We start from the raw sequence: 26314 nt of genomic DNA, 5'->3' as shown, positions 1-26314 counted from the left end.
TGCCTTTTGATGGTGTAGGAAACTGTACTCACTGACACCTTGGCTTTCTTTGCAATTTCTCTAAAGGAAAGACCTACACTTTTAAGGGTTATAATGGTCTGTCTGTCTTCCTTTGTTAATTGCCTTTTTCTTGCCATTATGATAGCAATATACTACTTCCTGCAGTACAATACTGTCCAAATAATGCTTAAGAGGGTGTAGTAACACAGTCTGTTCCAACACTGCTTTTATACAGACAGAGGGTTTGTAAGTAATCGACAAAAGTTAGGACACCTGTAGGAATTGTTAGCATCAACTTTCAAGGCTTAATTTACTTCCATTGCTCCAGAACAGCTGTAAGTTGTTAACCCATTACTTGTTTCCTGAAAAAGGCCTTTTTGTATAACTCTGAAATGTACATTATTTTTCAGTTTTTGGTAACCTAAACTTTTTTTTTTAACCTCTGGCAGTTTACTGCTTTCCTTTGTACCATTTCAGATTATTCACTGGACTTGAACTGCTTAAATTTCAATAAAAACTGGAAAAATGGGAGTGTTCTAAAACTTTTGACCAATAGTGTACATACTAATGATCTGATTTTTAATTAACAGGTTGTTGCAGAAGAAGCTTGGGAGATCCATCTAAAACGGAATGACTCTATCATTGTAGATATTTTTCATGGCCTCTTCAAATCAACCGTAGTCTGCCCTGTGTGCTGTAAGGTTTCAGTGACATTTGACCCATTCTGTTATCTAACTATTCCATTACCAATGAAGAAAGAGCGCACATTGGAAGTGTACCTGGTCCGCTTGGATCCACTTACAAAACCAATGCAGGTAAGAGCTCCTATTCTTTGTGTTGTTACAAGTAAACAACTTTATTTATTTTTACTGTATGATACATCCACTTTGCTTAATTACTGTGCACCATATTGTAATTGGGACCAGAGGAAATTCACAGAAGATATGAACGACTACTGCTGTCTGTTTGGATTCAGCCTAGCTTGTGTATTACTCTATATTTCAGTGATTCCAAATGTCTTGTCTGTATCTCTGGAGTGGTTTAAGTTGCAGATTATCTGTCATGTATTTCCTTTCACTCTGCAGGTCTCGCATGCAGTTTTGAAAGAAGAAGCACATGTTATAGAAAACCTGTATTTTCATTTTAAAAAGTTATACCTGGTACCATACCAAGGTAAAGAAAGCTCTCTGTTTACACACTTTACTTTGTCTGTTATTGAGTCACTTCTTAGATCAGTGTTACTGGCTGTAAAGTATGTCAGTCATTAAGGGAAGAAGCTGGTTTGTTAGTGGGTTGAAGGAAGGCACTGAAGGGGTGGAAACAATTTTACTCTCCACATGAAATAATTTGGCAAGTGCAAAACTGCCCAAAATGTTAGTTTGGGCAGTTTGACGGGACTTTTCAGAGCAATTAAGTATTCAACATATCTGGTCAGAATCGCAGATAAATATGTGAAATCTGTGCTTTCCTTTATTTGTTACAGCATCTTGTACACACTTTTCTCTGCAGCTATATGGGGATCCAGTGCTTTTAAATTGGCTATTATACCTCATGGCTTGCACCATATCCATAGGTGTTTTAAAAAAGATGTTCAAACAGCATTGCTTCATCCACTTTAGTACCCCTCCCTCCAATTCAGTTTGTGTTTGGCCTTGGTTTGAGGTAATGAATATACTATGTACTTCAAAGTTATTTTCCAGTAGGATTCTAGGAAGGAAAAGCAAGCAGCTCTTACTTGTGGCAGCTAATCAGGTCTCATTAGGGGCTGTGCATGTGTGTACACAAACATGAGGGGTCTACCAGAAATGCATAGTTAACAATAAAAAAAAATTGTTTATGCTTTAACCATGTGCTTCTTTCAAAACTGCACATATGAGATACATATATCCAATGGAAGTACAGCATTATTTTGTGAGCTATAACCACCTTCTCAAGCAAGTTCACTGTATAACAGCAAGTTGTATCCTTAAAGCGATGAAAGAAAAAAAAAAAACAGTGTAACTAATATTTTCTTTCTTGCAGTACAAGCTAGTTGTTCCTAAGGTTGGGTATCTATCAGATCTGTGTGCAGCCCTCTCAACCTTAAGCGGAGTACCTGCAGACAGGGTAAGGGTTTGGCATTTTACAATTAAGTGAAAGGTTGAATAAGAAACAATAGCATTTTTAAGTAACCTTTATATTTTATTCTAGATGATTGTAACAGATATATACAACCATAGATTTCACAGAATATTTGCAACCGATGAAAACTTAAGTAGCATCATGGAACGGGACGACATTTATGTGTGAGTATGACTTGATTTCTTTCTTTGTTTTGTGGGACGTGTAAAATAAATTAGTTTGAGGTAAAACTACACTTATTGATAGACTGTCGTAGTTGTTGGTTGATGCATAGTTTTCTCCCCACGGGTGATTTCTGTGCCCACTTAACATTGCTGCGTGCAATAAAACAGTGAAATGGAGTCCATGAAAAATTAGGTTTTATAAATCTCGGTAGCACATTAATATCCTCCTGTTTAAATTATTGCAATAAGTGGTACACTAATCCATGTAATGACCTGGCTTTTTCATATTCTAATGGACAAACTTACAGGCGAATACCAGTGTTTTAATGCAGATAAAGGCAGTAGCCATTTGTCAACTTCAGTTTGATTAAAGTTTTGGGTAAAAATGTATTTTACATTATAATTATAATAATTATTATTATTATTATTATTATTATTATTATTATTATTATTATTATTATTATTATTATTATTATTAAGATTATTATTAAGATTATTTTCATTAAAACTCTGTCTTTCTTTTTCAGATTTGAAATGGCTATTAATAGGTCAGAAGACACGGATCATGTTATCATCCCTGTGTATCAACGGGAGAAATACAGGCAATCTGGGTACGACCACAGTGGCTCCCCTTTGTTTGGTCAACCATTTTTGATCACTGTGCCAAGAGTCATAAGTGAAGACAAGTTCTATAATATGTTACTGTTGAGAATGTGGTAAGTGACCTCTGGAAATGTCGTAAAAAGTTGAAGAGAACCACTTGTCCAATTGTGATAAAACTTGGAAGTTACACAACATAGGTTATTGAATCACAGTTGGGGGATATATGGAGGAACCTGTACATGTATTTTTACGCACGCATAAACAGTATATGTTGGACGTAGGTCATGGTGGCCTATTTTTTTAATTGATAATGATTACTCATATTTCATTTACAATTGTCATGGGGGATGTATGGTAATACAAAGATTAATGTAATGAGTAAATAGAATTGATGTTTTATATGGATTTTTCCAGCAGTCTCTTATCAGAATGGCAGTTAAGATTTAATTTGAACAGCTATATTTTATTTTGTCACAGTCGATATGTTCAGACAACAACTGAAAATGATGAGGTAGAAGAAACCCCACGCTGTTGCAAAGAGCGCAGTATTAATGGCAACGGCTCTAACGGAGTACACGAGGAAGGGTCCCTAAGTAAGTCTACAAGTGTGTGTTTTTGTATTTATTCACTTCTTGACTTATTTTCTTTACCTCCAAGCAGTCTTATTTTATTTTCTTATTACGTACATTAACCATTCAGATATTAGGTACATGTTTATAGAAGCAATATCTAAAGTCTAAGCCCCAAGATTATAGAAGTGTATTAAAAATAGTAAATTAAATCTACGTTTTCATAAATGTGTAAATCATCTCATTTCTTCTAAACTCAATATGAAGAAACATTTAATACAACAATACTGTTAAGAAACTCCTCAAGCAGATACTAAAATGGATCAAAATCAGCAAAAGTCTGAGAGCATTAATGTAATTAAAAAGAAAAAAAAGAAAATTACATTTCTCCCATTGTTATTTTACCTGTTATAGATTTTTTGTACAGTGAATTGGGTTAATCCCAGTCCCTGTCAGCTACTCACTTAGTATAGTAGATGTAGTTTTTAATTAATGAAATAATTAGGGGTGGGCAACGATATAAAAATTGTACATCGATATCATGCACGTATTTTGATATCGATATTGATAATATCGAAGTTTTCCAAAACACAGAATAATATAATAACACAATTGTAATATCAAACATATATACATATAGACTTTAACAGATATTTCCATAATAAAAGCAATACCTTACTTTAACTTAGTGTTGCTTTGCTTCACAAAGCACTTGTGGATTCCTGCAGGGCTGGCCTTTGAACTTCAGTTAAATATTAAAAAAAAATATATATATGTGTATATGAATATGTAAATTGATAATTTTAGTGGCATGCATTATGATAATAAGTGGTAAGAAACTATTTTAAATTTTACATAAAGTTCTCCCCCTTTATAAGGTGACTCTTTATACTGCAGAACAGGTTGTAAGGCAGTACGGTCATGACTCCCATTTGCCCCAAAATGCCATTGCGCTAACACTAGTATTCTCGTTATAAGGCGGAACACAAACAGCATGGTCTCTTAGCTATGGCTCTCAACTACAGCGTTATAAAGGTGGAGCACTATACTTCCATGGTTGGGGTGGAATGCTAATTTGTTGTAAAGAAAAAAAAAAGAAATTCACATGACATTTTAATTTGTGTTGTAGGTGAAATGGAGACGGACGAACAGGATGACGAATCTAGTCAGGATCAGGAGCTTCCTTCAGAAAATGATAACAGCCAATCAGAGGGGTCTGTGGGAGGAGACAATGACCTGGAGAATGGGATTGGTGCCGATCAAAAGAGCAAAGGGCAACAGCAGCTTGTGGGACACAAAAAGCGACTCTTTACATTCCAGTTTAACAACTTGGGAAACACAGACTTCAATTACATGAAAGAAGAGACCGGGCAAATACGGTTTGATGACAGACAACACAGGCTAGACGGTGAGTCAGGTATCTTGAAGGCATGTTGCGATCATTTTATCAGTATAGTAAATACAATTAATAAAAACAGCAGTACCAGTAATCTACAATCATAGTAATCTGTAATCAAAGATTTGCACTTTTAAAAGATGTAATTTGACTTAGTAGAACATTGGACAAAAAGAGAACTAGTAGACTGGTGGGTTGTTTTTTTTGTTTTTGTTTTTTAAAGGATTTTAAAAAAGAGAGATATACATTTTAATACTTTAGAAGAAATAAGCATTTGCGATAGTAACTTGTTTTCAAGCTGCAATCGCCTGAAATAAGGTCCCAAGTTCCTTTATAATACATATAGTAGTGGCAGATATACACTGTTTTCCATATAGACAAAAATGTACCTCTCTTAGAACTAGTTACAAGCCTTAAAACAATATCTGTTAAATTGGCCATCTAAGCGATTAATTTCCCACAGTAAAATAGATTATTCAACAATGTATGGTTTAACAATAGTAAATACATGTTTTGTTTTTATAAAGAGAGATCCTATCTGTCTTTGGACTGGGAACCAGGACTGAAGAAAAGATATTTTGATGACAGTGCAGCTGAGGTAAACCTTCAAATACTGTAAATGTACTGGTATATCCCCTCTCCCCAACCACTATAATTCAATAAATACCATATATCTAATACTATAGCCTCATAAATGTATAGGTAAACCTGAAAACACTAAGTTTAATGTAATGTATTTCTAAGCCATGACCAGGTGCACCCCAGCATCTGGTCAGGAAAAGACTGGCATGAAATACATAGAATTGCAACCTCATATATTCTGAAGCTGAATTTGTTTTGCGGCACAGTCCTTGCCTTTGACCAGTTCCATTTATATGGGTAGTTTTTTTTTTTTTTTTTAAATGAAATGTTTAATTTTATTTTACTTCATATAAAGCTATTTAACTCCCTTTACTGAAATCCACATCTGTTGTTACCTCAATAGAAAGTTACACACATCTGATTGGTCAAGTTACTGTCACTTGACTTTATTGAACTCATGATGTTGAACAGTTTGCTTAAGGATTGGGACATCAGTATTGTTCAACAATGCCTGTTTGTCTTTGCACTTTATTATGACCTGTCTGCCCAATTCTATTTGGTATTGCCCTGAATTAGATTCATATTAGGCTGATCATTTGATGTGTTATGTGATCCCACTGCCTATCTCTCTGCTCAAGTTGCATGAAATACAGTGCTCCCTCGCTATAACGTGAGTCTCGGGACACCCACAATATGAGTGTTGTAACCGAAGAGCATTATAAATGGGGGGCGCCGCGGGACACATAACAACACACATCTGACTAAAATACAAAATAAATTAACTCCCTCTTTATAATGCAGATATAGTAAAGCAAAAAATGTTACTTACCGTGAATTAACCATGCATAAAGCACCTTGTAATCTGTGCTATATTTTTTACAAAAAAAGAAGAAAATGGTAACATCCCACTTGTGGATCATTTTAATTAGCAGTTATAACTATAAATAGCCTGGCTAAGTGGCGGTCGGGAGTTCAGTTCGAAGTGACAGACAGCAAAGTGCGAGGAGGAGAGCGAGTCGGGAGGGGTGAAGAGGGAATGGGCTCAGGTTCAACTGCCCGAGCGGGACTGAAGCGTCTCGTCTCCTGGAGAAAGCCGCAGCTCCTCTTGCAGCAAAAAAGTAAATACATTATATAACCACGTAATAGGTCTAATATTTATTTATAAAACAAATGCTGAATAAGATATCTGTGTTATAAAGTGCCATTGCACCTTTTCTTCAGTTCAGATACTGTATCAAAAGGGAGAGACAGAAACGGAAATTAGACTGAGAAGTTGTTTGTAGTTTGAACACTGGAACTGTATTTACTGTAGAAATATTGCATGAATCACTAGTATAGGGAATTGGGGAGACATGCTGGAGGCACGTTATAACCAAGAGCCCTGTAGCGAAGCAGCACTGTATAAAACTATTAATGACTTAACATCTGTCAGGACACCATTCAGTAACTTGTGGAGTCTATGCCAACTTGTGCCATAGGTGATCATGGCAGGTGATAACTCAACCCAGTATTAGATACAGATCCTAGTAAAGGGGCCAGGCAGTATAATTTCTACTGTGCTATATTGCAGATACCAGTACATTAACTGAACACTACATTTATGTAAAGCATTTCTATCTGTCTTTAGCATAACTTCATATTCATTTGATTTTTGTATAACTCTTATGTTGTGCTGAAAATTAAATTCTAGTTCTACTGAAATCACAATCCATCTTTGGTAATTATCATTTATAATATTCAAGTTTACATAAATTGCAAAGCATTTTCTTTTCCATTCATTTGTGCTCAATGTGGCTGCTAATTGCAACATGTGTTTTACTCTTTATCCTTCATTGACATGTTAGTGATCCATTTTATTATTTGTTTTTCATCTGCATCAAAATGAAAAAAAGAAAACGCTGTGGATAAAAAGGAGCAATTAGCTTAGTTTGAAAATTTACTGTCCACTTAACTTTTTCTGTGATGTTTGCAGTCGTTCTGAGTGGTTTGTTTTACAAAGACTTTTATTAAAGTCTGTGTGATAAAGTGCTTTGGACTGAGTTCAGAAGTTGTGCATTGCCCGAAAAAATAAAATAAAAATGAAAGTTGATTGTGGCAGATCAATAGATGGCTCTGGCTCTTACTTCTATGAAGACACTTTGGCTGATCTAGCCTACATTACACACGTCTATATCAGGCAACTAGAACTGAAGACCCCCTTTTGAACTCAGGTGAAAGCACAGTAACAAAGACTCATTGTTTGAGTAATTGCAAACACCATAACAAGATAAGGGTGTATTATGGATTTAAGAGTATATTTAAAACGTTTGATGAAGTGCAAGCTGTATTGAAACTTTGATTTTAAATGTTTTATTATTTTCTTTTAAAGGATTTTGAGAAGCACGAAAGCATGGAATATAAACCTCAAAAAAAGGTCTTTGTCAAATTAAAAGATTGTATTGAGCTTTTCACTACAAAGGAAAAACTTGGAATAGAGGATCCATGGTGAGTTCAGTATGTGCTTACAGATTCATGTGTTAAAATGTAAGTTGAATATGACTAAATTAATCAATAAATGGGGACTTGCTAAATAACTGAAGTTCCTTTTTTTTTTTTTTGTATTTTTATTTTTAAAAGGTACTGTCCGAACTGTAAACAACACCAGCAAGCCACTAAGAAGCTAGATCTGTGGTCGCTGCCCCCAGTTCTTGTGGTACATGTGAAACGCTTTTCCTACAGCAGATATATGAGGGACAAGTTGGATACCTTGGTGGATTTTCCTATAAGGTATTTAACAGACTACGACTGCTATGAAACTAAGTGCAAATTCAATGACAAATGTTTCAATGACGATGAAACGTTTGTCATTGGATTTGAGTTTTTTGTATTTCTAAATTCAACATTATTGAGTTTAGTAGTTATGGATTTTTAAAAAATCTGTAGGAAACTAGTCACAATTTAATAAGATTATTTAATATGCATAGTGATCAAGCATATTATTATAATAGGTGGATTATTTGGTTTCCAATTTCATCTGTATTGGTGAAAATGTTGTATAAAAGTGGTTATTTTTCTTAAGTGTATCTTTTCGCCTAGTGATTTGGACATGTCAGAGTTCCTGATCAACCCCAATGCCGGCCCCTGTCGATATGATCTGATTGCTGTATCTAACCACTATGGAGGAATGGGTGGAGGACACTGTAAGAAATACTTTTATCTTGTGGCCTTTTTTGACAAATAGTAACAAATAATTTTACTCCTCCCTATGTCATAGTTGAAATTCTAAAAAAATTGAGAGGCATGAAAGAGATTCATTTTTATTAATTTTTTTATTCTAAAGCTTCAGTGGTTTAGTTACTCAGAAAGCTTTCGTTCTTGTCTTGTGTTTTAGATACTGCCTTTGCTAAGAGCAAAGATGATGATAAGTGGTACTACTTCGATGACAGCAGCGTTTCAATTGCATCTGAGGAGCAAATAGTGGTAAGGAGCCTCTATGTTGTAGACCATATTATAGCTAATGAATTAATTCCATAAACCTTACCAAAGCTATGCCAGGTCATATCTAAATATAGCAAATGGAAGTGTGGAATTAGTTCATTTTAAATGTGGCAGAACTAAATACTGCCATGGTTACAATAGGGCTTGTACTAAGGTACAATAAAACCTGTCTAATCTATCCCCTGTACAAACTATTATTCTGTATACCGGTAATTCTGCCACATTTGTGAATGGTGTGATACCATCTACAGTCCAGAACCTGGCTGTTCTGGAATCTGGCATGTTTTGTCTGCCGAACGTTAATGTAAATTTGATTGTGCAGTCCAGCATCAAGTTGTGTGATTATTCTTTTCTATGTTTATAATAAAGTGCATAAATACACTCAGGTATGGTACAGTGACACTAGAATTCTTCTTTAAATTAAAAATAATACAATCCTTGAATTATAGGGTAAACCTGGACAGTACTTCTACTGTACTATAATAGTGGTATTTAACATGTCCAGATAGTTTGTCTGTTATACCTTTTTCTTAGGTACAGTATTAGATTATACAGTACCTCTATAATCCAGAACACTGTATAATCTGGCACAGTTTTTTGGACCCAAATGATGCTGTAATTAAAATTAAACATAACTTTGCATACAAGTCCTGTATTGGTTCTGTATCAAATTGCTAAATGAAATGAATGTTATTTTCATTTCAGTCCAAGGCTGCGTATGTACTCTTCTACCAGAGACAAGACACAATCAGTGGAACTGGTTATTTTGCACTTGACCGGGAAGCTGAGAAAGGGGCTTCAGCAGCTGCAGGGGCTCCAGCAGAGAGCGATGAAGACTTGAATGAAAATGACAATGATGAGCATGATGTAGAAAATGAAAACTGTATGCACACTAACTAAAAGGACTATCTGAAGCCATAAACAAAAAACCTCCATGCAGATTGAGTCACTGTTGTTTAGCTTTAATTTAGAATGGGAATGTGTTTAATAGCTGCACTGCAGTGCTGAATGCTGATGATGTAAGAGAATCGGATACTTGCAGATATATAGCGCATTCCCCTATTTTCAAATTTAAAGAATGTTGGAGATTTGTGAGATATGACTTTTTTTTTATTATTATTACTCAGAGGTACTACATACATATGTTTGCATATGCATTTTAATTACTGCTTTGTAAATACTTAAGATGAGCACTGAAACTGAGTTTTCATAATGTTGGTGAACCTGCTGGACTTTCGCGGATATTGCACTATTATCCCCAATATATTAGTGCCACAAGTTCAGCAATTGTTTTATGACTTCTCAGAGAGTCTTTACATTAGTGTTTACTGCTTTAAAAAAAAACCTGCCTTTAAATTGCAGAGTAAATGTGTGTGATCAGACATTTCTACTACTTTGAAGTACAGTGACAAGTTTCATGAATCTTTTTTTATAATAGTTGTGATCATTTTAAAAGCTGCTGATAGACTGATTCTGGGTTTTAGATCTCTGTGTAATAATGCCTCTTTGTTACCTGGTCCCTCATTCATGCTCTGTTAAGTATGCAGATTTATTGCATTTGCCATTAACACCTAAAACGCACAACACCAAATGGATATTTGCCCTAGTTCAATGCGATTTTGTTGTGCTTAAAGCTTTGCTTCAAAACAAAAAATCCAACTGTATATTATCTATATATTGGCACTCATCTTGCACAAATACTTGCCAGAAGATTTTTTTTAGTTTTGAGGTTATACATGTTGGTGATGTAGTAGTTCTTCTGATTTGATTTTGTTATCCAGAAGAAAATCACCATAGCCTTACTATAATCTCAGAAGATGTGCATAGTTAAAATAACATCTGCATGACAGTCTAATAAACTGATACATATCAAGTAAGTTTTAAGCCTCGAATTTAGCACTGATCAGTAAAAGGGGCTAGGATGCCAATAATAAATAAATAAAAGTGTGGAGTTTTGATTGATGCCTTCCATAGGATGTAGTTCTAGGAATGTATTTTTTATTTTTGACTACCTTTCATAGTAGATCTGCTAATGCTGGGGTACGCTACTAATATCTAATATCTAATACCTAAGTAAATGCCTAAATACCCACTCGCAGGATAAAGAGATGGTGGTCTTAAATAGGAAAAATGAAATAAACATATAATAAGCTATGAATATTGTATATAAAGGTTCACTCTGTGAGTGCACATATGGTAAATTATTTTATTTATCTTAGTGTTGCTGATAGCGATGTGTGAGACCAGGATTGCGTGAGATCTAGGGGGTATGGCTTTGCTCAGTAACTCTTCTGGATGCTGTTTTGTTCCTGGTATTTTAAGGTTGCTTTTTGATTTGGAATTGTTCAAAACTTTTTTTTTTTTTTTGTAAAGTTAATTCTAACCTCCCATATTACAGGGGTTCATGTTTTTGTCTGCACTTGAGTTCACTTGGGTTTACATTTGAAATGTGCATGTTTATTTATACAAGTTAAATAAAGATATGCAAGGCCTTCATCTGTGATTTCTGACCTTATGATATACCCTTTTGTAACTGTTTCCATTACAAAAAAAAAAGTCAAATAGTTGAATCAATAATCTGAAAGCTACTGGACATTGTATTTGGAGCTGTTAGTCTAGATATAGTATCCAATGAAATATCCTTCTCTGCTGATTTGCTGTTTTCTATACTACAGTGCAGAAATGTGTATTTGTTTGTGAAGAAATTATGAAAATAGACATTTAACTGTTCATTCAGCTCTGCATTCCATTTATAAATCATGAATGGATAGGTGACATTTAGTAGAAAGAAGAAGACATTTGGTTTACAGAGTTTGTAAACACCTTAGAATAAGACAAATAAAAGATTGCATTAAGTTTCAAGTTTTCTGGAACACATTCCACACCTTGTGTACACACCTCTATGATGACCAACTTAACTGAAGTTGACTATAAATATAATGGGACAGTAGGTGAAGCTGACCGCCTTCTGATTCCCCCCCCCCCCCCCCCCCCCCCCCCCCCCCCGAGTCCTCCTTATCATTATCTCCACTTCCTTTGTGACAGCTCTGCTTTCTTTCACACATACTCCAGTCATTTCCAGTCAGTCACGTAAATGCTGTACAATGTAACTCCACTTGCTTTCTCACAGAATTTTTAAATATGTACTGCCATTATGGTAATCAGAGTTTTCCTAACAAGTCTCTTGTTCTGCACTTGAGTTTTCCTGTGTGCTTTGTTACAAAGTCACATTTCAAAATGGTCAGTACATACTTTCAAGTTGTAACTGTCAAAAAGCAGCTTTGATTTTCCCAGGAGGGTGAGAAACATCATGCACTTGTTATCTCCACTGGAAAGTATATTTTTAGTGACCCTTAGCAAAGCTGTCAAAGTGCTGTGTGCTGTTCTAAAACCTGACAGGAATTTCTTAAAGTGCTGCTGTGGCAGCATTCAGTTTAACCTGAATTCAGGTCTAACACACACAGGGATCTATTTTAATAATCTAAACAGTGGGGGTGTAATTTAACTAATCCTATATTAATCCCACAAGTGTTTTCCTACAAATTCAAAAGTTGTTTTTTTTTTTTTTTAAATAAATATATACTATATGATTGTTATTGGGATTGGGGATAACTTTAGTTTATTCAAACTTTCAATTATGCAATCATTAACAAAGAGAGATCTAAAATGAATAGGTCCACATGTACAAAGATTTTTAGATTAATGCCAATAACACTTAAGTGATGAGCACAGAGGGAAGGGAAAATAATACAATGTCGATTTTTGAATGTTGTAAGACTCAATTCACAGCTTACTGTATGTGTTTTTTACACATGCGTTTTAAAATTAGAAATCACCTACTGTAAATACACCACCCACTCCATATATCGCGGGTGTCGAGGACCAGTATATATATCGAGGGCCGCGATATAACGAGAGACACATAGAAAAACAAACTGATAACAAATAATGTACAACCACTCCCTCGTTTTATCGAGGACGTCAGGATCCAGTATAAATCCTCTACACAACCTGCTTTTTCTCATTTTTCGTATAAAAAGCAGCACACCGTTTTAATTCGTACTGCGGAGAGTACTTGCTTTTCATCAACTCCAGTCTCCAACTAATTTCCTCTCCTTTTTCAAAAGCACAAACCCGCGCTGAAAGGACCCCATACACAACAACATAGCAGGCTTCTTGTTGCTACGGAGCTGATGTCACTGCCTTTCAGCTTTTGCTAGTGCATTGCTACCAGGCATGAACACCTCGCTGGCTAAAATAAAAACCGCTTCAGCAAGTAGATATTTAATTTGCTTTGTGCTATTGTGCAATACCTGTGTATATGATAACAGTAAGATATTAATGCGTTGTTTTTAATTGTATTGTATATTGTTGTTTGTGATGTGCAGTACAAAATAAAACAAACAGTAATTCTAAGTGCCTATGTATATTGCACCTAAGGCATACGCAGTTAGACAATAAAAATGGGAAACCAACTCCAGGACCACGATATATCCGAATCCACAGTATAGCGAGGAGCGATATGACAAGCGTAGTACTTGGTGCACATCAAATAAATCAACGTCACATTACCAAAGTCTTATGGGTCATGAAACCACTCAGTTTAGCTATAACTGGAACTAAGCTGAACTGTGAGAGACCCTCTAGAATTATATTTTGTGCCTTACAGTAGCCCTATTAATTGCAAAGTAATTGTGAAATCAATTTCACCACGTACATTAGAAAACTACGGTATGAATTTACCATAATAATCTCAACAAGAACCAATAATCTAAAATCCTTTATTAATTGCTACCAGTACTGTTAAAAAAGGAAGTAAATAAATAAATAAAATTCACTGTTGCACAATTGCATATATTATATTGCAAGAGTATGCAATAGTAATGGTCAGAAACTTGACTCAAATCAGAATTAAAATCTCAAACAACCTTGCCAATGGTTTGAAACAATACAAATGTCCCAATGCTGTGTGTGTGTGCTGACTCAGCAGTGTCTTCAATAATACTTTAGAAATATAAAACTCTGTGTCACTGCTCACTTCCCCAGCTGACCCTCTTTTATCTGTTTACGGGTCTAGAGTGAAACATTCAATAGCAATGAATGTTGTAATGGTAACATTCTGTAATTTGAGATAAAGCTACAATTGAATTATACAATAAGTCCTGTGTTGGAGCACATGCGTAATTATTAAGATGTTTATTCTATCAATGAAAATGTTGATATATGATATAAGAGGTAAGACAAAAAGCGTCCTATGTATAACTTGCATGGTTTTCATGTAAATGTTTGAAAAAACATAGACATTTTTGTCAAAAAGGGAGAATTATGACATCCTGCCAAAACAGTAAGATACATATCAAATCTTTTAGGCAAAGGACTGACTGACTGTATTATTATTATTATTATTATTATTATTATTATTTATTTATTTTTACAACATTTCCAATAATGTACCCACTTAGAACATGTATTTGGACCTAGTCTGTCTCCAAAACACTGTAGAAATAACGTTTTTTTTTTTTTTTTTTTAATACAGATAATAGATTATGTAATGGATTATCCTTCATTTTTGTATAATATTCATACCTAAATGAAAATACATTACTTGATTTATGTAGCTGTTCAATAATGGTGTACGTGGTGTATAGAGCCACTAGGCTGCATTCTAATAAATTCAGAAATTAAACAAGTTTAGTGGCCGTATGTTTGCCTGAGCAACCACAGAGGGCGCTGTGGCGATTCTAATGAGATCTGGGCTCTGTTTACGGAAGTATGAGTGACGTGTCAGTGTGCACTCAGGCATTGTGGGATCGGAACGGTGCAGCAAATGGTGAAGACAGGATCCGTGAAAGCTCCGGCTGAAATATACAGATATTAAACCCTAAACTGGACATCTGCCTGGGTGTTGAATACAATGAATGCAATAAGAACTGGAATTTTAGAACAACAATAAAACAAGTGTGTGCGTGCCATCACCACTGCCGATTTGGGGATTGACAGAGGATTGCAAAGAAGAAAGTGGCACAGCCTGTGGACGCTTATAGTAGTCCACTCATTATTTATTTATTTTTTTAATTATTTTTTGTATACAGAAGGCTAACCTATAGGCCAGATCGTGCTGTGTAGGAGTCCGATTATTTTATTTTGACCTTTGATTTACACATAAGCTTACGGAAACAGGAGGGAAAAAATGTCGACCAGTACCCCAGAAGCGGTGAAGAAATTAGTAGACAATATGCAGACTGATTTGCGGTCTCTCTCTATGGAGTGCAAGAAAAAATTTCCTCCTGTGAAAGAGGTAATCTCTTATGCCATGGTTGCAGTTTTGCTATGTTGTGTTACTGGGGAGTCGTAACGGGAAGGGGGGGATTGTTGCATAGTTGGTAAGACTGAGCTTCGCATGTGATGAGTTACTTAAATGTGTCAGGCTTGGGGGACAGGCTTGGTCCACAACTACTTGACATGACAGCCAAAACAAAAAGGAAGAGGCGCAGTCGAATTCAATGGCACCAGTTTTTAATTGGCAGATAAAAAAAACAAAACGAAGTACTCAATGTATCACGGTGTTATGACTACATTTATTATATATATATATATATATATATATATATATATATATATATATATATATATATATATAAATGGACCGTTGCCGAACTCGGGCTTTTGGCGAAGTGCCCTGCTGTGGCGCTTACACGTTTTGACTTAACTGTGGTTAGTCTCTTGCTGATATTGAATTCAAACAACGCAACTGTGCTCAGAAATGTGTATTGTATTACTGCAATAAGAATACAATCAAACATTGTTGCGTTTTATTCAGGACTCCTCCCCACAGTGCTGGTATTTGAGAATTATCCAGTATTTACTTTAATGCTATCAACCTTGAAATCAGACAAGTGGTTTCTGAGATATAGTCTTTGAAATCTCATCCAATATTTTATATTTTCTGTAAAAACACTGGGTTTTCCTAATCATTTTCTCCATTTGCAGTACATTAGGAGTACTGTACAATTATTATTCTGTGTTTTTAAATGCATCCACATAATAGCATCTAAATGAAGTGCAGAAAACCTGTTGCTACTGTAGGCTTATACAAATCGAGAAATAGATTGTCATGTGTCTCATTTGTTGGCTGTGATATGCAGCCAAAAAGGAATCTACAATACAGCTGCTGAAATACTGCAAGTGTCAGTCACTGCTGGTACAGTAACACCACTGTCTGGCCACAGCTACAGAAATATTTTCTAGTACGCCCTGCTTTTTCTGTCGTGTGTTTGGCCTGCATCCTAGTGCTTACATTTTATTTGAAGCCATTTGTCACCTCTCAACAGGTATGTACCTACTACAGTGTAATTCAAACTGTTCTTTAGCCTTGAAGTGTATTTGCAATGTCTTTTAAAATTAAACAAAACTTAAAGGATCTTTTTCAATGTTCCTTCCATTCTAATAGGAATGACATTCCATTTACAAATAGGCTAAGTAGTTTAGCAACAGGCAACCATTTTCTTTCTTAATTTACTTTCAAGACTTGCCAGTCTGCATATTTCCCTGCAGTGTCACTGTGTCTGCAACACTGTCCACAAAGGTTAAAATGGCATGTGAGGATTTATAAAACCTTGTAAGAGGATTTCCAAACAATTTATAGAAAAAGATTATTTCTAAATCAAGTTTTGTAGAATATTGCCAGCAGTGCAGAAGTAATGTCATACAGTACAAACAGAACTTGTGGCTGTCAAAATGTTGATGTTTGCATTTATAGTAAGTGTAGTTTGTAAACACTGTCTCCCTACTTTTTATTTAGATTTGATTGATTTGCAAATTTGATTAAGGTAGAAAAAATATACCCTGCTTTATTGTCTTTTCTGTTCCCATACTACAGTAGGAAAGTAATTAAACTTGGAGTGTCTTTTAGTTCCTGGCAGCAGCTTGAGAAGGGGTTGAAAACAGCTTGTTGTTCGCTTATGTTTTCATGTTTCTCAGTAGGTAACATGGTAAGGCCTAGCAGGTATTCCAACACTATGTAGGACACTGGATGACAGCTATCAGTAGTATTGTGGTACCACCATACAGAATGTTGGGGAGCATAGAATAATCTAGAGGGTCATTTCTGTGAAATATCTCCTCAAACCACTAGATTTAGAGACCGGAAAGCATTCATGTTTTCATTTTTTCATGGATCCCTTCAGCTAGAGACATGTCCACACACCCATACCTGAATGACTCCACTATTGCAACATGATTATAACATCTTGTACAGTAAAACATAATCAGTCAGTCATAAATTTTAGAAAAAAATAAGTAACACGCAGCTGAAGTTTAGAACACACATCTCATGATAGAAATTAATTGGGAAAATAAAAATTAGCAACCATGTATATTAAGCACATCTTTAAATACCAAGGGAAAAGGTAAACCAGGCATATCCAATCTCTGTAATGAATGTACTGATTAAGTTGAAGGTTTCATAATAAACAGCTTGTTTTATTATTACCTCAGGCTCCAGTAGCAATGTCTTTTTACTGTATTCATCTCATTCCAGTTTCTCAACCTCTCCGGTCCAGTTGTTGAGTGTCCTTTATTTGGATATATTTTCTTTCAATAACAGTAAAGGAAACCAGATATCCACAGTACGCCTGTTCAGTTATATATCGGCATAGGATTAATTGAACACTGTTTACAGTTACATATTCTTGCATAGATCAACATTCATTGTTTACCTGACCTAAACGTGTGTTCAGCAGCTGGTACACAAGCTTCCTAACTCCTTGAACCCTTCTTGATTTCTTGTAATGCCCTAAGAAATTGTCTGCAGTGCAGGGAATTCTGGGTCTCAAAGCATCTTCGAAAAAAAATCTTAAATTTAATCTTGACCCTTTAAACTTCCAAGTGTTTCAAGTTTGAATTGCTTGAAGTAAAATTGATTGCAAATTGATTTCCGTGGCCGTCGTTATATATCTGCTTGTGTTGCTGTGAAGCATTGATAAGTTACTTTGTAAGTTTTCTCATTTCCTGGCTCATCCCCCAGCTAAGGGGCGACATGGATTCATGTAGAACCAATTTATCTTCTTGCAGTTTTTGAAAGACTTCACTGTTTAGTTGACTGTCAGTCTGTTAAAGAGAGAATCCCTCAGAAACACTGCCTGTTTCTGTGCTGACACAGTTGTGCGTACCATTCAACCCTGTTGCAGTTTGTTAGTACCATTATCTCTTGGTAATTTATGCAGCAAATTAACATAGGATAAATATTTGGCCATTCAATTTTTCGGTTCTGTAGGTATTGCAACTGCATACAGAGTACATTAAATAACAGAATAGCAAACTACAGAATGTGGCTGTTGTAGCCAATTTATTATAACCTTCTTGAAGTAAATTGAGTTTGTCCTGAAATCAGTGGGCAGCTGAACTGGTTAAAGTTGTTTTAAGGTAATTAAAGACATTTCTGTAATGAAGAGATTTTGAACACTAATTATTGGGGGGGAAAACCTTCACCGGCAACCTGGAGATAACTGGCCCAGAAATGTAAAATATATAAACCAGCCTCTTTTTAAGAGGCTTTCATGCTTGTTCGAGATATAAAGCTGAACTGGGAGTGGAAGCTCAAAGCTATCCAAATGTGACGTGACTTGAAAGGACATTTTAGCACAAGATCATCTGAATCTGGGGAGCTGTATAAGGAGATTACTGGCTGTTTTTATTCATGCGGTACATGTCAGTTACATCTTTCCATAAAACTGTTCAAATTGTGATGCAGCATGGTTATTGAAACAAATCAAAGTATAAGGATAAGTCAGGATCATTTAAATGTTCCTTTTTGTCAGTTGTATTACTGTTGCCTTCAAAAGCAATGATGTCACAAAAATGTGGTAATAAATGAACAAATGCAGTTATATTAGTAAGGGAATTGGCTATATTTCTATAACTTACTACTGAAAAGCATTGATGCTGGTTGGAAACTGGCTTCCTGATCATTTCATGTATTTTTTTTAAAGACGGGATGGAAATCTAATTGAGGATATCAAATAACAATTTGTAAGCAAAAGGTAATGTTGAGGCTATAAGATAGGCAACACATGACCCTCAGCCAGTAGTTCTGAATGTATTAATTCCCACTACTATACCCATTAATGCACAGTACAGCCCTTATACAAGTTTACCATAGTAAAAGCATAACACAGTGCAATAAATCATAGTGAAAGCATAGGTAAGCATTGTAACTCCCAGAGAGGTATAGGAACGCATATTACAAACTATGGTAAATGCAAAGTACTGTATGTGGAGTATACCTCATTAGAATTTTAACCATTCTAAAAAGGTATTCTGCGTACTCTACCTGCTTGTACAAATGTTGACCTAATTGAACACCAAGTGATATGTATAGATATATCTTCTGACAGTATACATTTGTTCTCATTCACAGGCAGCTGAATCAGGCATTGTGAAAATCAAAACAATAGCTGCAGGAAACACAGGCATCTTGGCAGGTAAGGATGGTGGTTTGCTAGCTGTCTATGAAATCGTGTTTCATTGGCAGTAGTAATGAGAAATGCACATAGGATTCTTGTTAAAATAATTGGGTTTCTTACTGTAGTTCAGGAATGTATAGTGTAAAGAATCATTGATCCATAACATCAAAAGCACTCAATCATACATTCTAATGTAAAACGTATAAATAGACAAACGTTTTGGCTCGTACCTTCTTTGAAGAGTCCTTGCAGGTAAAATGGAACAAATATGCCACAGATGTTGAGTGATTTTCCAATGCAAATACTGTAGCCTCTATTTAATGTGTGTGTGTGTGTGTGTGTGTGTGTGTGTGTGTGTGGAGGGGGCTTGATGTAAGTTCCGAGTGTTTTTCCAGTGATCTCCATTTTCTTTCCAGTTTCATCATTTTAACTCTAATATATATATATAGAGAGAGAGAGAGAGAGAGAGAGAGAGATATTTAATTATGTAATTAAACTAAAGTATTTGAATTATTGCTGAAAAAGTCATATAATCTTTTCTAGACAATGAAGTAACACAGTGAGTAGCGTAGCCTTGTCCTTGATATAGGTTAGTAAAATGACAAGAAAAACAACCTGCATTTTCTTTATTGAAACCATTAAAGAACAACTCCAGTAATTCAGTAAACTATTATCCCATTTGATTTGGCTCTGCTGTCTATTCATTTGTATTGGGCACTGCTTTATCAGTGATTGATTAAATAATCACACTCTTCTTGTTCATACTCTTAAACGCTTTTCTTTGTGTTCGTTCTTCTCAGCACTGAAAGAAAACAGCTCAGAGGTGGTTCAGCCCTTTTTAATGGGCTGTGGAACGAAGGAACCGAAGATAACCCAACTTTGCCTGGCAGCTATTCAGCGGCTCATGACACATGAAGTCGTTTCTGAGGTAAAAACAAATGATAAAACCAGTCCTAACTTCTGTTTTTCTGAATGTTTTGTGTAATGAAAGTTCCTCAGTGTTATCTGTAATTCCTAGAGTGCAGGGTATAATGTAGCATTCAAACTGTATTCATCAATATACTTTAAACCATTGTCAAAAATATGCATGTGCCAAATATCAAGATCAGCTGTAGTGGATGTGTGCGTGTTATTTATTCAGTTTTTCCATGTACGCATAAATGTTGTACACAAGTAGTCTCGTTCTCATTAATGCTGTAGTGTATCTTAAAGTGATAGCATTTTAATGTAGGGTTTCTCATGGTAGATTTTTTTGATTGGTCACATAATTGCTCAATATATTCAAGTTTAATACCACTTTGAGGATCATAAAAAAGGTATAAAAATAGAAAGCATTATATTGTGAAAGAAGTTTTAAATATCCTGCTGCACCAAAGTGGCACAGAACATCTGAAAAATATCCTCAGATAATCCTAACACATTACCAAACAAATCCCTGGTTCAAACTCTGTAATAGAATCTTTTGCTGTGGTCCATTGCTGCCCTGTATTACACAACTCAGGGGTGTACGAATGCAGTGCGTTTGTGTTTGACAATGAAAACAAAGATTTTGCACTATGTTGGGAACAAGCAAGGCATTTTCCTTTCATAGCTGAACGACAAGTTATTCTGGTTACGTTTTTTTATTTATTTGTAAGAAAACATTGTAGTAGCAAATATTAAGCCCATTGTTTCATGCTCCAGTTGGAAACCATACCTCTCCTTCTGTCCTTTTTGGAGCTGTCGTGTTTTCTAGTGTACATGAGCAAGCAGCATTCTCCCACAGTTGGACCTAATTTATAAACCTACTTTCAGATACCCACTTTAAAACAGCAAACAGCAGCTTCATTTCTGTCCTGAAAACTTACACGCGACAACAAAAAAACAAGTCGCAACATCACCCTGCTGTATCCCAAACAGACTTAAAAAAAACTTAAGTCGTCGGTACTCAGGACACAGATATCTCCCAAACCATGTTATAAGGTAGTATAAGAAGCTATTGGGCACCAGTTGAGAAAGACAGGAAGTCCTGGAGTTACATCCTCTCTGCAGTACTGTCGTCAACTCATAAACAAAAGGCAGAAACAAACTCCCACAGGGGGAAAGGGGAAGAGCGAGCATGGGAGGAAGGAGAGTGAAGAGGAGGTATAGCAAGTCGGACAGTATGAGCGGAGAGGGCTAGAAGGAATATAAGGAGATATGAGGGATTGGCGATAGGAAGGGGCAGTATGAGGAATGGAGCGATAGGCAAGAGAAAGGGTCTTCAATTGGACTTCTTTCCTACCCAAGCGAAATGGTGAAATGCTGTAAAACTGTGTTGCAGGCTGCAGCTGGGAATATTATCAACATGCTGTGGCAGCTGATGGAGAACGGGCTTGAGGAACTCAAGCTGCTTCAGACAGTGCTGGTACTTTTAACAACAAACACAGTCGCACACGATGAAGCGCTCTCCAAGGTACAGAAACACTGCTTGACGGATACCATGTTTTTAAAAAATAAAGCCTGTTTTAATCTTACTAACTACAATACACTGATATGCACAATATTTAGACATGCTAATGTGAACCACTTGGGATCAGACCCTGTTCAGATTGTTAATTTGTTCAGACTTCTGCTATGTCATACTAAAAATGCCTTGTCCAGTATTTTATTTTATGTTTTTGGTATTTCATCAAAGATCGCGATTAACCTTTAAATAGAGACAGCTGTAATGTTTTACATACTTAGAGTACTATGGAATTTAAGATATTTAAAATACGTTTCTACAGTATCTTTATGAATGCATTTCATTATGATATCTATTTATATTATAGATCTGTTCAAATTACCGAAGTTTGGGTTAGTAAGAGTATACATACAACAAAAAAAAAGCTGGTTAAATACAAGTTTTGAGAAGAAGTCTTTATAGGTGTTCTCAAGGTGACAGAAATTAGCTGCACCAGTGATAAACACATTACATTTATTGCTCACACCTCCTTAAATTTTAGCTTCCCCATATGGTTAACTTCTCCAAGCTCAAGTAGTACATGACCTCCATGGACTTTCCTGGCAGTTTTCCAACCATTGTTTAAGTGTAAACTTATCTGCTTAAACAAATGTTTAATCCCATGATGCTATAAATTGCTGTTTTGCCGTGAGCGTGCCATTGACATTTGCAAACCTGACAAAACTAAGTGTCCCAGCTGTTATCCTATTTTTTTGTTCACCAAGTTCACCATGTTTTTGAATTGAGTGAGCTAAGTTTGGAATGTTGACAAACTGAAAGCCAGTATCTTGAAAGAAACTGGCGTGTATGGCTTCAGTAGAACATGTCATATAACCAGATTAGTCAGGTACCTGAATGTGATAGCAGAAATATCCAGTACAGTAGAACCCTAGAATTACGAACACCAAACTTATGAACTGACCAGTCTACCGAACCCCGATTTTCAACCAGAAGTATGCAATACCTCAACTATGCATGTAGTGCAACCATATAGGCGCTCCTACATAATTACTGTACCAACAAATCTATTAGACAGGTGAGGCAGATTTCAAAACAAGTATGGGCAGTTTTACTGGGAACATTTTAGTTTTAAACAAAGCAGGTTTTTTTTCAAGCCAAAGGAGGTTGAATGACTGAGCAAACTCACAAATGCATTTTGTTTAAAAACAGGCACGTTAGCGAAGGTTTTCCTGCACATTAAATTTTTACTACAGTTACGATTTCAATGGGAACTTCAATTTAGCCTTTTTCCATTTATAGTAAAAACTTTAAAGCATAACAATATGAGTATTGCATTTCTGTGCTGTATCCTTTTATTATTCTTCAGATTGATGGTGTAGATAGCAGGTGTACACTTTATTAAAACCATTGAAAACTCATTTTCAGAGTTACAAGCATTTCAGACTTACAAACAACCTACATTCCCAACTAAGGTTCTACTGTACATATATTTGAGCATGTAGATTTTCACATTTGACTGGTTTTGTGCAAATCATGCATCCTAACTGTTTCATGTAAGGTTTGCTTTATCCCAATCCAGTGCAACAGTGTCATCTTGCTCTATGAAAGACAAAAGTGGTTGTAGACGTTTGCACCAAACTTTATTTTGAAGTTTTCTTTACATTTCTCTGTATGTTTTACAGTGTGTGTATGTGTACACTGGCTGGTCACTTTATTAATGTTTTTTTTTCTATGTTGTATTTGTTTGCTTTGTGCTGCTGTGGTGTTTGCCTCTTGACCAGATCGTCGTTGTAAATGAGAATCTGTTCTCAATCTTCTGGTAAAATAACGGTTTAAATGAAAATGCTGCATTCATGAACAATGTATTCATCATCAAACCTGTTTCAAACCTGGGATCGGGGCAAATGGCCGCCCAGCACAATATTAAGGACAGTTCCTAATAATAAAGTGGCCAGGCAGTTTTTGTTCTTAGATTGTTAAGGTGTAGATTGTGTCGCGACTGTAAGGTAAAACATATCTCTTCCAGGCGATTGTGGTGTGCTTTAGACTGCACTTCACAAAAGACAACATTACCAACAACACAGCTGCAGCAACTGTGAGGCAGGTGGTAACAGTGGTGTTTGAAAGAATGGTTGCTGAAGATGAACGTCACAAAGGTCAGATTTCGTATTTATTCACTTACTATATTCACAGGCCTTGTGTAATGCAATTGTAGGATTTATGAGTTAAGTTTTTTAGATCTTACAAAATATTCTACTGATTTTGAGTTTCTACAAATTTATGCAGGGGGTATGTTTATTTCACAACTGGTTAATTACCTAGGCAATGTGAATAATAAATATCACATTTCACTTCAGAATTCAATTGTTGTCACATCTAAATTCAAAGGAATTAAAAAATTCCTAAAGGGTTAGCATAAGCATCATCTGAAATTACCTACAGCAGGGACAAAGAAACTAAATTAAAAAAAGCAAACAGTATTTATCAGATTAGCAGTCCTTGTAGCTTAGCTGCCTAATTGGAAAGTAAAGAAAATTTTATATACAGCATACGACTAAGTTATGACTCGCTCAAGCAAACTTCAAAATGCTTAACGACATACAAAGAACACCTCATTATTATTATTATTATTATTATTATTATTATTATTATTATTATTATTATTATTATTATTATTATGATCATGTAAAATTGAATCAGTAAAAGCAGACCTAAAACATTTTTGAGCAGGCCGGATGTTTTAAAGGTGAAAGAATCTTAGAGGTCAAGAAAGAATTTCAGCAGTAATACCCTTCCCATGTCTTAACAAGGTTGGGGCCAGCGAGCCACCCATTGTAACTGCTAAGGGTTTGAATCATGCTCTCCTTCAGGTAGTATAGAGCAACCACCAGCAGTTCAAGGCAGCAGTAACAGAAGATCAAGCAGTACCCTCAGACCCTGTGCTAAAGATGCCTACATGCTTTTTCAGGTAAATAACTGCATTTGTTAGAAACAATACATGTTTGCAGAATCGGTCAAGGCGTACTGTCAAACCTGTTTCAATAAGGGTTACATTTTATTCAAATGGGAATGTGATATTGTTGTCATTGAGTAAAGACTTTCTTTTATTTATTTTTTAACTGGCCAGTGTGTTTACCAGCTTTAAGGTTACTGTATTGGATTTAGTCATATTAACCAGTTTGGGAGACTTTCTTCAATCGCTCTGCTTCTTGACCGAAAGCAAAAAATGTGCATGGAACCTAGGCGGGATGTTTTTAAATGAAACAGTTAGAGGGAGCTCTTTCTTCTCTCAGATCAGTTTATAGTGGTGTGAGAAACTGACTGAACTAGCAGTAATATTTGTTTTGATTTGATGTCAACAATTAGCTTAGGTGGGCTGCTGACCTAATGCTGTTGGTAAAGACTGGAAGGCTTCAATATAAACGTGTGTGTTACTCTTGAATCCTGTATAAAGTTCGTTTGTTTTTGTTCTTTTTTGGTTTTAACAGGACCTTTGCCAGTTAGTCAATGCCGACGCCCCTTATTGGCTCGCAGGCATGACTGAAATGACTCGGACGTTTGGCCTTGAACTTCTGGAATCTGTTTTGAACGATTTTCCCCAAGTATTTTTACAAGTAAGATCTTCAAAGGATTCATTATAAAACTTAATGGGCATAATATCTAATATATGACCGAGGCATATTCTCAGATAATTATTTTACTTATAAGGTCGATGCAATTCTAGATTTATCTCTGTGCTTTTATTTTTTTTTCTCAATCCAGCATTGAATGTGTTTGGCATTGATTTGCATTTTAATCTGGTTTAATGCTGTTTTCTGTTTCCCCTTCAGCACCAGGAGTTCAGTTTTCTTCTGAAGGAGAGAGTTTGTCCATTGGTAATTAAACTCTTCTCTCCGAATATCAAGTTCCGGCAGGGCAATGCCACCTCTTCCCCAGCTCCAGTTGAAAAGCCTTATTTTCCAATTTGCATGCGCTTGCTCCGAGTGGTGTCGGTTCTAATCAAGCACTTCTATAGCCTTTTGGTAAGTATAATTACAATTCCTTAGTTACAGTACGCTACCGATTAGGCTACAGAAACTGTTTAAATTGTTTGTACCGTACACATAATATGCCATGTTATATATAGTTCTGTAGAGCCTCATTTTGTTATGAAATATTTATTAAAGGTAAGAAATATAAGCCTTATAGGTAATTGCTAATACAAAATGCTATTTTATTTGTGACTCAGTTTTTCCTGAGTTTATTTTGCATTATGTCTTGTGGTGATTGCGATTCCAGACAAGTGTATTATATTGCGGCTGTTAGTAAAATAAAGTTTGGGGATTTTCACTACCAACCACAAGTTTTAACTAACTATGTCTAGCACCTTTAAAATTGAATATCAATCGATGGCATTTAATTTCTGCATTGAGTGATTTAAATGGCGCTTGGAAGTGAATTTTCCTTTCGCCCAGGTTGTTAGTATTTTTACTACAGTACAAAGGCCATTAATTGACAGTGCAAATGTCACACAA

General features: G+C 35.6%; 2 protein-coding genes across 14 annotated transcripts in view; both read left to right on the top strand.

Annotated features, from left to right (window-relative positions):
• Positions 1–11408, top strand: part of LOC121318104 (ubiquitin carboxyl-terminal hydrolase 15-like) — a 31493-nt gene extending 20085 nt beyond the window's left edge. For 6 of the 7 annotated variants that reach the window (XM_041254406.1, XM_041254405.1, XM_041254404.1 and 3 more), the window contains 12 exons: positions 591–815; positions 2023–2106; positions 2191–2285; positions 2813–3001; positions 3366–3481; positions 4587–4865; positions 5381–5451; positions 7804–7919; positions 8052–8201; positions 8511–8614; positions 8806–8894; positions 9618–11408. In XM_041254406.1, coding sequence (XP_041110340.1) covers positions 591–815; positions 2023–2106; positions 2191–2285; positions 2813–3001; positions 3366–3481; positions 4587–4865; positions 5381–5451; positions 7804–7919; positions 8052–8201; positions 8511–8614; positions 8806–8894; positions 9618–9812 — 1713 coding nt within the window. In that variant the 3' untranslated portion in view covers positions 9813–11408. Of the gene's footprint in view, positions 1–590; positions 816–2022; positions 2107–2190; positions 2286–2812; positions 3002–3365; positions 3482–4586; positions 4866–5380; positions 5452–6364; positions 6542–7803; positions 7920–8051; positions 8202–8510; positions 8615–8805; positions 8895–9617 lie in introns of those variants that run through there. The other variant, XM_041254410.1, reaches the window with a different exon arrangement.
• A 3294-nt stretch (positions 11409–14702) lies between these two features.
• The window catches only part of LOC121318103 (protein MON2 homolog), a 38135-nt gene continuing 26523 nt past the window's right edge, over positions 14703–26314 (top strand). For all 7 annotated transcript variants that reach the window (XM_041254403.1, XM_041254402.1, XM_041254401.1 and 4 more), the window contains exons 1-8: positions 14703–15210; positions 19330–19393; positions 20176–20303; positions 21678–21809; positions 23827–23956; positions 24671–24768; positions 25289–25414; positions 25631–25822. In XM_041254403.1, coding sequence (XP_041110337.1) covers positions 15103–15210; positions 19330–19393; positions 20176–20303; positions 21678–21809; positions 23827–23956; positions 24671–24768; positions 25289–25414; positions 25631–25822 — 978 coding nt within the window. In that variant the 5' untranslated portion in view covers positions 14703–15102. The remainder of the gene's footprint in view (positions 15211–19329; positions 19394–20175; positions 20304–21677; positions 21810–23826; positions 23957–24670; positions 24769–25288; positions 25415–25630; positions 25823–26314) is intronic.

The sequence above is a fragment of the Polyodon spathula genome, chromosome 7 (assembly GCF_017654505.1).
Source record: "Polyodon spathula isolate WHYD16114869_AA chromosome 7, ASM1765450v1, whole genome shotgun sequence".
NCBI classification, from domain to species: domain Eukaryota; kingdom Metazoa; phylum Chordata; class Actinopteri; order Acipenseriformes; family Polyodontidae; genus Polyodon; species Polyodon spathula.
Note: the sequence above shows the minus strand (reverse complement) of the source record. Positions and strands in the feature narration are given on the sequence as shown.